Source organism: Copadichromis virginalis, linkage group LG23 (genome assembly GCF_057382275.1).
Source record: "Copadichromis virginalis isolate Kocher_CV1m ecotype Utaka linkage group LG23, C_Virginalis_male_GT1.1, whole genome shotgun sequence".
Taxonomy (NCBI): domain Eukaryota; kingdom Metazoa; phylum Chordata; class Actinopteri; order Cichliformes; family Cichlidae; genus Copadichromis; species Copadichromis virginalis.
This window is the reverse complement of record NC_140639.1, coordinates 44,714,460-44,730,853: the sequence shown is the minus strand read 5'-3', so window position 1 is coordinate 44,730,853 and position 16,394 is coordinate 44,714,460. Positions and strand designations below refer to the sequence as shown.

At 44.1% G+C, this 16,394-nt stretch overlaps 1 protein-coding gene across 1 annotated transcript in view; it reads right to left on the bottom strand.

The window, feature by feature from the left end:
- Positions 1-16,394, bottom strand: part of pard3ba (par-3 family cell polarity regulator beta a) — a 210,138-nt gene that overhangs the window by 55,454 nt on the left and 138,290 nt on the right. Inside the window, exons 20-21 of the mRNA XM_085449975.1 lie at positions 4,024-4,134; positions 3,409-3,699 (exon numbers count right to left, since the gene is read on the bottom strand). Coding sequence (XP_085306101.1) covers positions 3,409-3,699; positions 4,024-4,134 — 402 coding nt within the window. The remainder of the gene's footprint in view (positions 1-3,408; positions 3,700-4,023; positions 4,135-16,394) is intronic.

The window sequence follows — 16,394 nt, the reverse complement described above, 5'->3', positions numbered from 1 at the left end:
AGCTGTTATAATGACCTATAGTTAACGCTTCAAGTAGAAGTACAGTGCATTACTGATGTCAACCTCACATGGTTAAAAGAAAGAAAGAAAAAACACGTAGTGTTTGAATTATCACAGTATTCATCATATGGCACCCATGGCCTCCTCAAACTGTCTCTAGTAATTCTGGTTGTATTTGTTTTGCATGTATGTCAAGAGGTGTCCGATCCAGATTGCATGATTTTAGTGCCAAGCATGAACAGACAAGGATACAGCTGGTGACTTGAAATTGAAATAACATTAAATTGAATAGAGGGCTCAGAAGAGGCAACCTTATGCTTTCAGGGAAGTGTACCGCTGCACCTGGACCCTGTGTTTGTGCGCGTCACTAGGCATGTAATCTTTCTAAATATGAATAATGTTGAATTTTTAGACAAGAGACATGATTTTTGGTACCATAAGCTTTCTGGTTCCCAAGCCAGTGTACTCCTAGTGCAAATTCCAAGCCCAGATAAATGGAGAGGGTAGAGTCACGAAGAGCATCCGGCATTAAATCTTTACAAAACATGTGGATCATGAGTAAGATTGCTATACTGTATTAGTTGGGGTCTGGGTTAACAATGACTGCGATCGATGCTGTTGAGCTGGAGGGTACCAGTGGAAACTGTGCTAGCGTTGGCTGAGGAAAAGCCGGAGCAGAGGAAGCAAGGGATAGGATTAGAAGGGAGATGAACCATGTGGCATTATTTGCCTCCTTTTAGCGCAGCAGCTGAAAACAGGAATACGGAAACAGTGTAACACTTTAAAATAAAGCCAACAACTAAGGGCATGAAAAAAGAAATGATTACACTGAAAATAACGAAGTAATTTAGCAGAAAAACAAAAGATATTGTCCCATCTTACATTATATGCTGTACTTTTTTAGGCAAGTGGTGTAATATGGGGTGAATGAAGGTCACTGAGGGGTTTTTTTTTTTTAGGTTTCAGGGTTTTAAAAAACATATTTGTTTAATATTTGTTATGTTGATGTGTATGATGGATATTCAATTATTCCATTTTATCAATATAAATGTGATACCGACGGGCGATCGTGGCTCAAGAGTTGGGAGTTCGCCTTGTAATCGGAAGGTTGCCGGTTCGAGCCCCGGCTCAGACAGTCTCGCTTGTTGTGTCCTTGGACAAGACACTTCACCTACCGCCTACTGGTGATGGCCAGAGGGGCCGATGGCGCGATATGGCAGCCTCGCTTCTGTCAGTGCGCCCCAGGGCAGCTGTGGCTACAATGTAGCTGCCTCCACCAGTGTGTGAATGTGAGAGTGAATGAATAGTGGAATTGTAACGCGCTTTGAGGGCCCCGAAAAGCGCTATATAAATGCAATCCATTATTATTAATATTACTTTCCTGGAAAATAGCTGTTTTTATGGAAAATTACCAAGAAATCTTTTCTAGTAGAAAACCCAGAATTTAGGCACTGTCATGGTCCTGGGCCATGTGGGCCCAGTATTCTTAGTTTTCATGTATTTTTGTATTTTGTTCTTTATTTAGGCCATGCTTCCTGGGTTGATCTGTTACGTTGTTCCTTATGTGTTTTCCCGTTGTGACTCTCACCCCCTGTGTGCCCCTCTGTGTATCTGAGCCCTCGTCTCTCCTTATGTTTTATTCCATGTTTCCCCAGCCCGTTATGTCTGTGTTTTCCCCGTGCTCTCTCTCCTCCTGTCTAAACCTCTGTGCACTTCCTGTTTACTTTGTGACTCTCACGCCTGTACATGTCATGTTCAGTTCACCCCGCCCTGTCTCGTTATGATTATCAGCGTCACCTGTGTTCCCCGTGTGTTCAAACTTTCCTCGTTTACCCTCTGTGTATTTCTGTCTGCGTCTCCCTCTGTTCGGCGTCGCGTTCTCCCTCATGCCGTGTGTGGTTCTCCCCGTGTCTTCCGGTATATGTTACTTTAGCTTTTCCCAGTTTAGTGTAGTTTTGCATTGCTTTTGTATCATCGTTATTGTTTATCACCTGTCAGCAATAAAGCTGCATTTTGAGTTTATCCCCCGTGTCTGTGAGTTTGCAATTTGGGTCCTCATCCTGCCTGCCACACGGCCGACCATGACAGAAGAACGCGACCACGATATGGACCCAGCAATTCACAACCCCTCCGCTGACCTCCGGGAGGATCTGATTTATACAGTGGAGTATCACTGTCAGGAGTGGGTGGTGCTGCCCGAGGGTGATTACCGGGAGACCGTAGCCGTCCGCCTACAGCGGATGGTGTCCGGACTCCCGTGGCTATTCGGCGCGCTCCACCCCCACATCCAGGACTTCCTCGTCTCCACTGTAGGCGTCCTCCCGGAGCGGTCGCTCCTGTACGAAGAGCCGGAGGATGTTCAGCCCGGCCCGCTGACGGATTCGCGGCCCGGCTCGTCTCCTCCCCCTTCCCGGAGAAAACGGCGTTCACGTGCTGAACGCGTACCGCTACTTTGAAGTTTGTTTTTCGCGCTACTTCGTACGGCACTACGTTGCCTGGCGGACGGACATGTGACTAACATACCACTCTTGAACCCCGATCCTTCCGCCAGGCAACGTAGTGCCGTACAACAGCGGAACACACAAAACAAATCGTCTTACGATATCACAAAAATCATGGAAAATCCATAGAAAAGCCGCACCTGACTAAAAGCCGCAGGGTTCAAAGCTTGTGCAAAAAGTAGCGGCTTATAGCCCGACAATTACGGTAAATATAATTACATTGTGTACACTGAATTACCGAGGAATTACGCCCTTTGTCGTATTATAAAGTGTTACTAAAAACAGCTGCCAGTGGGGGAAAACTGAAATCTTGACCCAGGTGTCCATTGGCTTCACAGAAGCCCCCAAAATACTGGCAGCTGCTCCCCAGACGCTAACCAGCAAGTTCCCAAACAGATAAGAGCGTGGCTGGGAGCAAGAGAAGCATAATCTCGACACCCATTTAACTCTTAGCAAACATTTTAGAAGGAAAATATGTTGAAACCATCCGTGGCAGTAAAAGGTGACGTATCAATTGATTGTAGCCAGCTGTCCTAACAGTCACAGAAAAATGATATTGCATACGTTTTAAAGATTATGAAAGGTCAAATCTATAGAAAAGACAACAGAGAATGAAATGCATGCTGTTACTGTGTAACCATGCCTTCATGTTTTATGCATGTCTCAGTTTAGCAGATCGTGAATGTAGATTTGTGTAAATATTCTCTCACTTACGCCAATCAAACCATGGCCAGTGACCTTGTGTGACTCCACCTGTACACTGAAATCGCAACTCGGTGCAGAAGCACAGGTGCAAATGCCAAACATGCATTTAAAACACAGAGATGTGTAATATCGTACTTGCGAGCTCAAATTAAGAGAACATTTTATTTAAATCTAGCACTTTTCCACCGTGTCCCTCTCTCACCTGTCTGCCTGATTCTGCTGCTGGGTCTGTGAAGCAGGCGGAGCTCTGGACTTGTTCACCTTGGCGTAGAGCCCGTCGATGTCCTCGAAGGGCGCCTGCTGCGGGCCGGACACCCCGGCTGGTACTGCGGGGGAGGGCGTACGGCTGATGTACGACTGCGGCGAGGGCGGCTGGCGGAAGTTGTTGATGCGAGCGTAGTTTGGGTCGCTGTCATCGTCCTCCACGTCAGGGAGGGAGGACGGGTCAGGGGTGGCGGGGCCGGATTGGACCTCGGCGTAACGCGGGTCGAAGCTGTAAGCAAGGAGGAGAGGCGTTACACAGGAGCACAGGCGCAGCAAAAATACACGTTTTACACATTTTCCCTGTGATTCTTCTTCTGTGACAGACATTCGGCTGAGCAGTTGTTATGGAGGAGCAGGTGGGCACATCAGAGCTGTCAGGTAAGATGCCAATCGCAGCACTTTACTACTGTGACAAATGCTGGTCTATTATTATTCTACTGTACATGTTGTAAGCCGCTCTGTTATCACACCCTCGACTGTGAAATAATAATAAAACAACAACACACAGAATGTCAATTTTTTGGTTGTTGTTGGGGTTTTTTGTGATTCATACCCATCTCTGTCATCAGGGATCCTGTCCAGCTCCTCCTCACTCAGTGCCTCCAGTTTGCTCTTTGAAGCTTTTGCTGCATCTTTGCTCTTGTCTTCCTTCTTCTTGCCAAACCTGGAAACGACAAGAGGGTGAATTTGATCATCTTAAAGCCTCAGGCAGATAAAACCGTGGTGCTCTTATTCTGAAAGGACGGTTTATGGGCTTTAGTATCCTTTTGGAGACTTTAATGATGAAACAACACACTTCACTCAGTCAACAGAGCATGCACGAGTTGATGAAAGAGGCGGAGAGGCTCACACAACATGAAAACACCACACACACACACACTCTTCACTTTGCATCAGCTTTCCAAATCTGCTAGACAAACTCATTGTAACTCCTGTGCGTTCATTAGCGGCTGTGCCTGGAAAAAGACTGCTTAATGATAGATACGGTTATAATGTCACAGCAGGAACTGACAATCCTCACTTTGTGTACGTGTGTGTGTGTGTGTGTGTGTGTGTGTGTGTGTGGGCAAATGCAGAAAAAAAAAAGGCGCAGAGCTGTCATGTAGCATATGGAGTATGAATATTTTAACATTTTGTTCAATAAAAAAGCTGTTACACCGCAGCAGTGTGTTATCCTTTCCTTATCAACTCTGCCATTACGACCATCATCATCATTATCATTCTGCAGTCTTATTCTCTCGTTTTCGCAGGCAGAACATACTCGTCGCCACCTCTCTTCGACTTACAATGAATCTCGTCTTCGCGCTTTCAAGAAATTAACTGAGCCTTTTGCTCTAAATATTTCATATTCTTCCACCTCTCTTTCACATCGTCGTTCTCGCCGAGCCCGCCACCCTCTCCCTCGCTCTTTTTCGCTCTCTTTCTCTCGCCGCCTCCGCCTCACCCGCCAACCCGCTTCTCTTTTTCTCTCTCACCCTCTCCTTCCCTCTGAGCTCCCGCTGAGCCAATCTAATGTCTGTGTTTATCTCATTAACAGTGAGGCACTTCTCATTACTGCTACAGGCAGATACGTGGCCTGAATGGTAACCCGCTGGCCTGGCCAAGTGGAAACCTGGACAGGGATGCCACATTGGCCTGGCACCATCCTGCAAACCAATTAGAGTTGTTTTTTAGCTAATCTACCCGCTTCACTTGTACCTGTGTGGGTGACTGCTGCCAAAAGCAGGTCAGATATTCACATTGCTCGAGTTTTACTGTGAAAGATGAAAATAGAGACGCCAAATCAAATCATTTTCTTTTGATATGCACAGTTTGTACTCACGAGGTCGTAAACTCATAGGATTACCTACTTTAACATGACATTTAAACTCAACTCGATTGATATTTCTTTGTGCTCGTGTAACATTTTTTTGTTTTTTATGAGCTTTATCATTCTAAACAGCCATAAAGCCGGTTTCCTACAGCACACACAGATGGCCTCGATAAGCACTGCTATGCTAATTCCTAGCACATAAACATGCCACTCTTTAATCAGAATATTGCAGCTTTTGTCCACGTAACCTGCCTTCACCACTAATTCAGTCTCTGGACAGGACTCTCACATTAGCTCTGTTAAAATTTAGCGATCCAATCAGTAGCAAACACATCCTACTGGGCCTTCAATGGTGCACTATACTGAGGAGTGATCCAAATGAGCATTTCAACTCCCCAGAGTCAGACTGTCAACACTGACTTGTGCTGTAACATACTGATGCAACTGAGGGACAACCTTCCTCATGTATAGCATGAAATTCAAGGTAAAATGTGGCCACTCTGACACACTGGGGTTGATCCAGCTCTCAGTGGAGATGTGAATGTACATGTGGTCCGAACGGGACTAATCTTAAAAATAGCACAAGTGCCAGCGGCTACATTTAATCAAGTAGGATTTGCATTTGTTTAAGTGCAGAATTTCAGATTGGACCTTGTATAAAACTAATAAAAGAGTACTAAGATTAAACTTAATTAACTAAATATTCAGTTTTTTGATAAAGCTTACAGTTGGGTCTGGATCAGGTGACCCTGAACATCCCATAATTATGCTGCTACAGGCTCAGAACTTCCTGTGACTCACCTCTTTTCACTCCCCAGGGGTTTTTCCTTCTCCCACATTCTATGTTTTATCTACATACACATCCTTTATTCTTTCCTCTTTCCCCTCACACCTTAACCCAGGGGTGTTGAACTCCAGGCCTCGAGGGCTGGTGTCCTGCAGGTTTTAGATATCACCCTGGGTCAACACACCTGAATCAAATGATTAGTTCGTTACCAGGCTTCTGGAGAACTTCAAGACATGTGGAGGAGGTCATTTAGCCATTTAAATCAGCTGTGTTGGATCAAGGACACATCTAAAACCTGCAGGATACCGGCCCTCGAGGCCTGGAGTTTGACACCTTTGCCTTAACGGATCACACCAGAAGACCGCAACTCCCTAAACCTGGTTCTGGTGGAGGTTTCTTCCTATTAAAAGGGAGTTTTTCCTTCTCACCATCACCTAGTTGTTGCTCACAGCTACTGAATGCTGCAGGGTCTTTAACTTGCAGTGTAAAGGACCTTGAAGCAACAGTTGTTGGGATTTGGCACTACATAAATAAACCTGAGGTGAAGTGAACTGAATTAATTTACGTAGGATTGTTTTACTACTGCTTGGTAAACTGCTTTCATCTGTGAAACTCAGCACCATCTGTAATAGTGATTTTTGGCTGACTCGACCTCTTCTCAAGGACCAGTAATTTGTCACACCTGTAGCTTGGAACAAATTCCATGTTTGTCATTTATATTAGGTCAAGAAAAGGAGTGACCTCGTGCAACTTCAGTGTTGTTCTATTCAGCCTAAGCGGAGCAGGGGTCTAATTGACCAGAATAAGTGGAAACACATGTGGCTATGAAGGATCTGTAGGGCAGAGCCCATTATCTCCTTGACTCGACAAAAGTCATGGAAGGCATTACACTGCAGTATTCAGAGGCAGAGCAGCTGGAGCCGTGGCGGGTAAACTGAGCCTGATGTGCAAAATATCTAGCGTTCCCCTTTAAGCAACACTGGCAGAGTTTCACACTGATCTTTGAGCTGTTTTGGGAAGTTTAAAATCTGTCATCTGCAACATCCGTGTTTTATTTTTATTTTTCTTTCGGCAATATCGCGGATGCTAAGCCCCTGCTGCTGTAATGTTTTTCCACCTCTCTTCCTAGAGATCACTTGCCACAGAAACAGTGTGGGCGCTGCTGCAGCATCTTTTTTCTACCCTACAGATTTTTTTTTTTTTTTTACTTGGAACTATTTTGATTTTGATTTTCTAAGCACTCCCACATTATGCAGGAGCCAAAAGCAGACTAGCAATTACCTCAGCGATAACCATATAAAAATCAGCATCGTCAGAAAAGAAATATCAGCGCTGTTCATCTTCTATGCATCAGTGGACATATAATTATATTACACATAAATATATGATTATCCAAAATCCCAGGTTTAGTCGGCCAAGCTGTTTGCTAGATTCACACCCCCACCCCTCCCAGCCCGCCTTCTCACACACACACACACACACACACACACACACACAAAGCGCCTTAATCAACATTCTGAGGGGGCAGAGGTCCTCAGTTGGACCCATCATTATATCTGCATTAATTAGGAAAGCTTCTTCTTCTCACTGTATTGTCTGAGAAAAGATGGAAAGAAAAAGAAAGAGGGTGGCACAGAACAGGGGTGGGACTCCCAATTAGAGACGTCTACCTTTCCCATCACCTTATGCGTTGTTCATCACCAAACATCCCCCCATCGTTTCCCTATTGCTATGAAACTAATGTCTGCTTCTCTTTTCTCTCTCTCTGTTTTTTAATTACTTTCTTTTTTTGTTGTGGTTTGTTTTTTTAAGCTTCCTCTGTATAGCGCCGGTTTTGCTCTGTCACTGGTTCTGAAATGTGACAGTTAATTTCCTGTTGCGTGCGAGAATGAAGCTGGATAAAAATGTGAAAATGCACCAGCACATTTAAAGGCAAAGAACCTACAAAAAAAAAGAAAAAAAAGAAAAGCTCTATGAGCACAAATAACACAGACACACACACACACAGCAGTAAACTAGAAATAAACAGATTGTTCACAAAAAACAGGTAAGCGGCTGCACACACTAAAGAAGACAGCATATACATCAACAGAGGTAACGAACACACCGTAACTCTGCAGGGAACTGCAAACAGTCTCATGGAATAGGACATCTCATTAACTTAGCATTATCTACCTACACAACCACTCCATCAAACTCTCATTAGAGAAAAGTAGGGGGTCCTTGTGAGTCAGGCTGCTCTGGTGTCCCATTTAATACACTCCCCACTGACACAGGAGTTACTGGGAACCATTATTAGGATGTCGTTGTCATTATTAACCCGCCGCTCCCACAGCCGCCCTGGGATCACCTTGGCAGGCCTGGGACGGTGAGAGGAGATGATGTTGCCTGTTTGTCACTATATATAAAGTACGGTATATTTGTCATGGAGTAATTTTGAAATGTTTGTCTTAAAAAGTTGGTTTTCTTTGACAAACAGCTAATGCTTCACAAAGGCCTTTCCTCTTTTTTTCTTCTTCTTCTCCACTTTGCAGCATCCTAATTTGGACAAACGTTGCAGTGAAATTAACTCATGGTTCAGCAAGACATACTGGACAAGTTCATGCTCCCAACTTTGTGGGAACAGTTTGGGGATGGCCCCTTCCTGTTCCGACATGACTGCACACCAGTACACAAAGCGAGGTCTGTAAAGACATGGATGAGCACATTTGGTGTGGAAGAACTTGACTGGCCTGCACGGAGTCCTGACCTTAACCCGATAGAACAGCTTTGGGATGAATTAGAGCAGAGACTGTGAGTCAGGCCTTCACCTCCAACATCATTGTCTGACCTCACAAATGCATTTCTCTAGGAATCGCCAAAGATTCCCATAAACACTCCTAAGCCTTGTGGAAACCAGAAGAGTTAAAGCTGTTATAGCTGCAAAGGGAGGGCTGCCATCATGTTTAAAACGTGTGTGAAGACAGACAGGCAAATAACTTTGGGGAATATTGGCTGATTTTCCTTTTGTTATTTGGAAATCCTATAAATAATTGTATATTTATGCACCAAAAACTTTCCTCTTTTTACTTCTTCTTATGGTTTCCCTAAATTTCATGTGAAAAACCTTAGTCAGGCATAACAGATGATGACTAGTGCACTTTGCAAAACTGACACCCTAATTCGGACCAAAAGCAGTCAGCTAGGTGCGCCAGAATCTCAGCTGGTAAGAAACTATAGTGACTGTAATTACTACAGCAACTGTCATTCTCATTACTGTGGAAGAGAGGGGGAAGAGGCGTAAGAGCTCAGTTAGCCATCCTCTAATGAGGCTCTATATGTAACACTAGGATCACAGCTATCCTGGGTGGTGATGTCACCAACCTGACCTGTGCAATTAAAGCTCTAGGATGGAGGAAAAGGGCCAAAGGGAGCAAAAAGAGCTTGCTCCATCGGATAAATCGTTATATAGGATTTCTTTAACATCTATCTCAAATTACTGCAACAAACTAGAAATCTCATTTAGAGCAGCTTTAGATCTTAACGTTTTCCGTTTAAATAAAATCATCTCTTCACTTCCATTCTCAGCATTAAGGCTTCTTTGTTCTCTGCAATTGTGACAACTCTGATGGTGTGCAGTTGTGTGTAATCTTAATAAGCTTTCCTAACGTGGTGCAACAGGGAGCCAGTGGGTGGTTGGTTATCGGCAGGCATAACGAGGGATGTGAGAATGCTGTCTGCTAGCACCGTGGGTGTGTGTGTGGGCCCGTGTGGAGGAAGCCATGTTTTCACAAGGAGGACAAGGATTTAATTGACGCGTGTGCATGTGCACATTACGTGTGTGTGCTCACACGCTTGCAGGCTTGATGATACTTGTGAACACCTTGCCATTCCACATTTGAGTTGAAGCGCGCGCGCACACGCTCACACAGAGACACGCTAAAGCATCACACACACAACGGCAGAGCGCTGCGGCTCATCACTGCGACAAAGGTGGTTTAGCATTCTGTCTACAGAGGAAACAGATTAAAGAGAGAAGAGGAGCAAGGAAGATAAAAACAACTAAATGAGTCCAGAAGAAAGGAAGAAAAACTACTAATACAATATCTGTATAAAACTTTAAAAACAAACAATCAAGATTTACAGCGATAAAAGCAAATGGAAACATTCTGATAATGAAAGAACCCACTGGAACAGAACAAAATGGGTAAAACGAGTAAAGTTAAACATTAAAAATTCAAGTCTGGTAAAGTCAAGTAAATAAATGAACAAGTTTAATCATTATAGCTCGACAAATAATACTTTTCGCTTCAACTTCAGCAAATCCTTTTTCTTAGGATCTGGTCGCACGGGCCCCTGGTAACCGCTGGTTGTTAGGGAAAAAATGAGTTTTCCCCAACTGGTTGGCGAGTAGCTGCAGGACGTTGCTGGCTGTTGCAAGATAACATCTATCATAAGAAAGTATACAATATTGCACTGATAACCTCATTGCGATTGCTTTGGCTTCTAGCAAACACCCATAGTTAAAGAAAGAAGACGGCAGCTTTTCTGCAAACACTTGCCAACTACCTGCTGAGTGGTTGCATGACTATGAAGAGTGTGATGCAAATGAAAACGGAGAATATTTCCCTTGAAAAGGTGTTAAAAGTTGTCCCTTACCGCTGAAACTAACATGTTTCAAAAGGTGAAACTTTTAGCTTAAAATGAAACTATTTCCTTTTACAGCTTGCGTCGCACTTTTTTAAGATTCACTACAGCTCGGAGAGCAAATCTAATAAAATTTTAGGTCTTTGGTGAAACTCCCTCTCCACAACCAACTTCAACTTGCAAAAGCCAGCAACCACTCACCAACCGGCTGGGGAATGCACATTTTTCTCTAGTGACTGAGGGTTGCTACAGGGTCACCGACTGATCTCTATGACTGCGTAACAGAGGCCTCATTGAAATAAGTCCTGCTCCTTAGAAGCCTGAACACAAGAACCGCATTCTCTCCAGTTTGAAGTCGAGATTGGAACAGCCCAAAAACATCAAGCTGGAGACCTCAAGCAGAAGTCACATACATGCCAACGGAAATATCAGGACACAAGAGAGGCACAGGCTTAAAACTGACCCTAAATAATACTAGCAGCAAATAATAAGACGCTAAACCTGATGCGATGCATTTTTGTCTCTACCAACATATGTTAGTATGTAACTATGGCACCTCTGGACTGTTGGCTTTGCACATTCTGAGACTGAAAATCTTTGTCAGTGCAACGTTTATGGGGTGAAGGTGGGTTGCAAAGCGGCTTGTTAAATGGAGTCCTATCTGAGATACATCGATTGGATGATTGTAAGGGTCTCAGCGGAGCCATCAGCTGATGTCGTCTGACACTGAGATCAGCTGATTGAGGCTCTTTGCATTAGTTCTGTCTGTCTTTGAGGTGAAAAAAGGTTGGAGGAGCCTTTACAGGGGAGGACTTATTTGACATTATATTTGATACTGCATCAATTGAGGCTCCAAGGCTAGTCGGGCTTCTTTTATCTGTCTTGGAGGGAAGTAAAGGATATATTACTGCGCTATGCTACATGGAAGGAAGAATAAAGGGTAGAAAAGACTTTTTGTCAGAGGACAAACTTCAGAATGAGGCAACTTATGTCCTGTAAACATGTGCTCATCCCTGTTCTTCTTCATAGTGTGTATCTCTACGATAACTGCTTCCATACTTTAACCTTAACGTCTGAATATCCTCAAAGATTTCTGACTGAAAAAAGATTTTGTTAACACATAACAATAATCCTGTGTTGTGGAGTGATCTGCCATCTGGCTGGTACACTATTAAAATCCTTCTGTAAACAGGCGAGCATGTGAACAATGCCACTTATACGTGATGGTAAAACCATCACATGCATAGCATGCATTGTTTTCTAGTCTGTGTTGACTCGTAGCGTGTTACCACAAAAAATAATGATTTCTTGCAACAGGCTTGTTATGTCCTTTTCAATAACGAGGCTGCAGATAGCTCAGAGCAAGTGAGAAAACTGGCCAAATCCTATTCGCCCTGGAGAATAAGAGCAAGGTATAAAGAAGCAGAGTGGATAAAAAGAGAAAAGAAAGCAAGAGAAAGGCAGGGGAAAAAAAAACAATGAGTAAGTAAGAAAAGAGGAATTAAATGAGCAAACCAGAAAAAGTGAGAGCCGGCTAAATAGCCCATCTGCCTGGGAGAATAAGCGAACAAGAAGGAGGCAGAGAAGAAAGAGAGAAAGACGAGAAAAAGTGAAAGAGAAGACGAGGGATGGATGTGTTAGCCAAAGCTCCTGTGAAAGTGCAGCTCGGCTGGGGAGGAATAAGGAGCTTAGGAATATATAGAGGGAATGCAGCTGCGTTCAGAGGCACAGGGAGAACAGTTAATCAGCCAAGCAGAAATGTTATCGCAGTAATTAGATTGCTCTGTATGTATTTGGAGAAGAGTGCACATATCTCAGTGGAGTTTTCAGTAAAGAAAGTAAAGGAGGGGAAAGATATGAGGCGAGTGAAAGAGAAACAAACTGAGAAGCAGACGGAGAGAGAGAAACAGGAGAGATGGGAAGAGGGGGGGAGGAGATTAACAGAGCCGTGATGTAACACGGTGCCTTCTTCTCCTGTTCTGGCGAAGTGGCACTGCTCAACAGTGAGACCCGTCGGAAAATATTTCAGGCTTCCAATAGACAGAATAGCACTGAGGGCAAAAAATAGACAACAAGTGCTCTTTAAAATTGGTGTGGTTTCCTTGTGGAAGTGAGGATCGGGCTACAAGTGGACTGCCGCCCAACGACGAGGTCACGTCAGGCCGCTGGAAGCTGGCTTTTGGCAGACAGCTAGGCCAGCCAATCCAGGCCTCTCTGAAGAGAGCCCCACCTTTGCTCGATAATGAAAACAGCCAGCAGGCCATGAGCTTTCCCCACCGGGCATAATTAAATCTATTTATCTGACTTTCCCTCCATATGCCCTGCACAGTACACCAGCAATTTGGCCCAAATCAGCTTCCATTGATGCCGGATACAAGCGCCGATAGGACTGGGATGAATCTGTAGCTAGATCCACCCAAGTGCTAATCGTAGTTAAAACAGCTTCATTTAGAAGGCATTAATAATGTAGGGAGGAAGATACAAGTAGAGGGTATAAGCTATCTTAATATTCAGTTCTTTAAAGTACTTTAGCTGAGCATCACAGCAGAAGATAATTCAAAGATCATGGAGTGAGGAAGGGCACAGCATGTAGCAAAGGAGAATAAAAGCTCAGTAGGACTTACGGACCAAAAGCAAGCCAGTAAACTGACTCTTGCATGAGAACGTTTTGCTACTTCGCAATGTCAAAGAAACTACGGTGTCGTCAACAAGCTGTAACGCAAGAGGAGGAGGAGCCGCCAAATTTCCTCTTCAAATGAGAGTAATTTAACACCTAAAGGAGAGAGGATCGAGGCAGGCAGGTATGAACGCACAGCAAGTTGCTCTCAAGGGAGCAGAAAGCATATGGAAAGCTTGTCTTAATCAACGCCTGGCCGGTCCTTCAAGCACTGATGCTTCAGTCAGACAATAAGTGATGAAGAGAGGGCGGGAAGAAGGTGCTAGGATAGAAGGAAATAGGAAAGGACTGAGAAAGGAAGGGTTGTCCAAGAAAAAGATGAAGAAGAAGAAGAAAAGAAAGAAAAAAAAGAGTGAGAAGGGATGCAAGCAAAAGTAAAAGGGAAAAGGATGAAGGGAGAGCAAACAGAGGAGATGGAGTGTAAAGTGCTGGAGTGCTGCGCCGTCCAGGGGCTGCCTGGTGAAATATGGGCGTCCCTTTAATTGTTTGCATTCTGATATGTGGCATATTTTAGCAATTCCACATAAAATCTGTCCCCCCCAGCAATTTGTCTTTTATTTCGCTCCCCACTTCTGTCAGGGAAACCATTCATATTTAACAAGACCACTGGGCTATATGCCTCCTTTTCATACTCGGCCATTGTCTGGGCAGTACATTCAGCCAGTGCACTGACCTCTCCACTCTTTGTTGCACACATAGCTGGACTGGCCGGTGGGCCGCTGGCGATTTTTTGTTTTTATGGGCCGATGGATTTTTTTTTTTTTTAGGAAGGGTATATATAATGAAAGGTGTTGGATTGGCCAATTGGTCATGATCGACTCTGGGCTGGACCAATTACAGCCGAGGAGGCTGGATGCACCCTCCCCCTTGTTTAGCAATCACGTGATTTTCGCGCATTGCATGCCGGGAACTCGTGGCAAAACAATCCAAGTACCGCATCAAATGCAAGCGTTTGCAGTACCGCAAAACGTTCATTCTCCGGTTCCAATACCTTCTTGTTTTTTCTTTGCCGCACAAAAAAGGAATGTACAAAACAAAAGGAGAACAATGCCGGTCCGTACAAAGACAGACTCGACGAAAAGACAAAGAAAAATACGAGGAAAAAATCAAAGGAGTGAAAGGGTCAGACCCTTAGGAGCACACAGAGTGGACAAAAGACGTCAGCGTGCTGCCCAACTTTCACCACGCTCATATTTATAATTACACGGTTCTTGGAGTGAGTGCATACACTCATGAAGTTTAGTAACTTCAGGTCACTGCAACAAGCCCAGGTACAGTTTACCGACGGATGGGTGCAGGACCTTGAAATGCACCGTGTAGAAAGTAAAGACCATCGTACGTATCATAAGTTTACCAGTCTCACAAATCGTCGTCATAAATACACATTCGTTAACCGTTTATTAATATAACCTTTGAGCTCAACGTTAATTAATTAGTAGTGGAAATAATTTCTGGTAGCATTACAGAAATGTAGCAGTGACAATAATATTGTATGTTTTAATCGCACTGGACAATTAGTGATACAAAAACCCTGTTTTATCCTGTGAATAAAAGTATATGTTTTTGTCAATGTACCATAATAACAGAAGCGAAACGCAATATTGTGTCAGGACAATTCACTATTTATGCACAATAAACAAAGGAGCATAGCGCGACAATTTCTGTTCAGCGCCAGACTTCCTTGTAACCTACAGTGGGGCAAAAAAGTATTTAGTCAGCCACCGATTGTGCAAGTTCCCCCACCTAAAATGATGACAGAGGTCAGTAATTTGCACCAGAGGTACACTTCAACTGTGAGAGACAGAATGTGAAAAAAAAAAATCCATGAATCCACATGGTAGGATTTGTAAAGAATTTATTCATAAATCAGGGTGGAAAATAAGTATTTGGTCAATAACAAAAATACAACTCAATACTTTGTAACATAACCTTTGTTGGCAATAACAGAGGTCAAACGTTTACTATAGGTCTTTACCAGGTTTGCACACACAGTAGCTGGTATTTTGGCCCATTCTTCCATGCAGATCTTCTCGAGAGCAGTGATGTTTTGGGACTGTCGCCGAGCAACACAGACTTTCAACTCCCGCCACAGATTTTCTATGGGGTTGAGGTCTGGAGACTGGCTAGGCCACTCCAGGACTTTCAAATGCTTCTTACGGAGCCACTCCTTTGTTGCCCGGGCGGTGTGTTTTGGATCATTGTCATGTTGGAAGACCCAGCCTCGTTTCATCTTCAAAGTTCTCACTGATGGAAGGAGGTTTTGGCTCAAAATCTCACGATACATGGCCCCATTCATTCTGTCCTTAACACGGATCAGTCGTCCTGTCCCCTTGGCAGAAAAACAGCCCCATAGCATGATGTTTCCACCCCCATGCTTCACAGTAGGTATGGTGTTCTTGGGATGCAACTCAGTATTCTTCGTCCTCCAAACACGACGAGTTGAGTTTATACCAAAAAGTTCTACTTTGGTTTCATCTGACCACATGACATTCTCCCAATCCTCTGCTGTATCATCCATGTGCTCTCTGGCAAACTTCAGACGGGCCTGGACATGCACTGGCTTCAGCAGCGGGACACGTCTGGCACTGCGGGATTTGATTCCCTGCCGTTGTAGTGTGTTACTGATGGTGACCTTTGTTACTTTGGTCCCAGCTCTCTGCAGGTCATTCACCAGGTCCCCCCGTGTGGTTCTGGGATCTTTGCTCACCGTTCTCATGATAATTTTGACCCCACGGGATGAGATCTTGCCCCAGATCGTGGGAGATTATCAGTGGTCTTGTATGTCTTCCATTTTCTGATGATTGCTCCCACAGTTGATTTTTTCACACCAAGCTGCTTGCCTATTGTAGATTCACTCTTCCCAGTCTGGTGCAGGTCTACAATACTTTTCCTGGTGTCCTTCGAAAGCTCTTTGGTCTTGGCCATGGCGGAGTTTGGAGTCTGACTGTTTGAGGCTGTGGACAGGTGTCTTTTATACAGATGATGAGTTCAAACAGGTGCCATTCATACAGGTAACGAGTG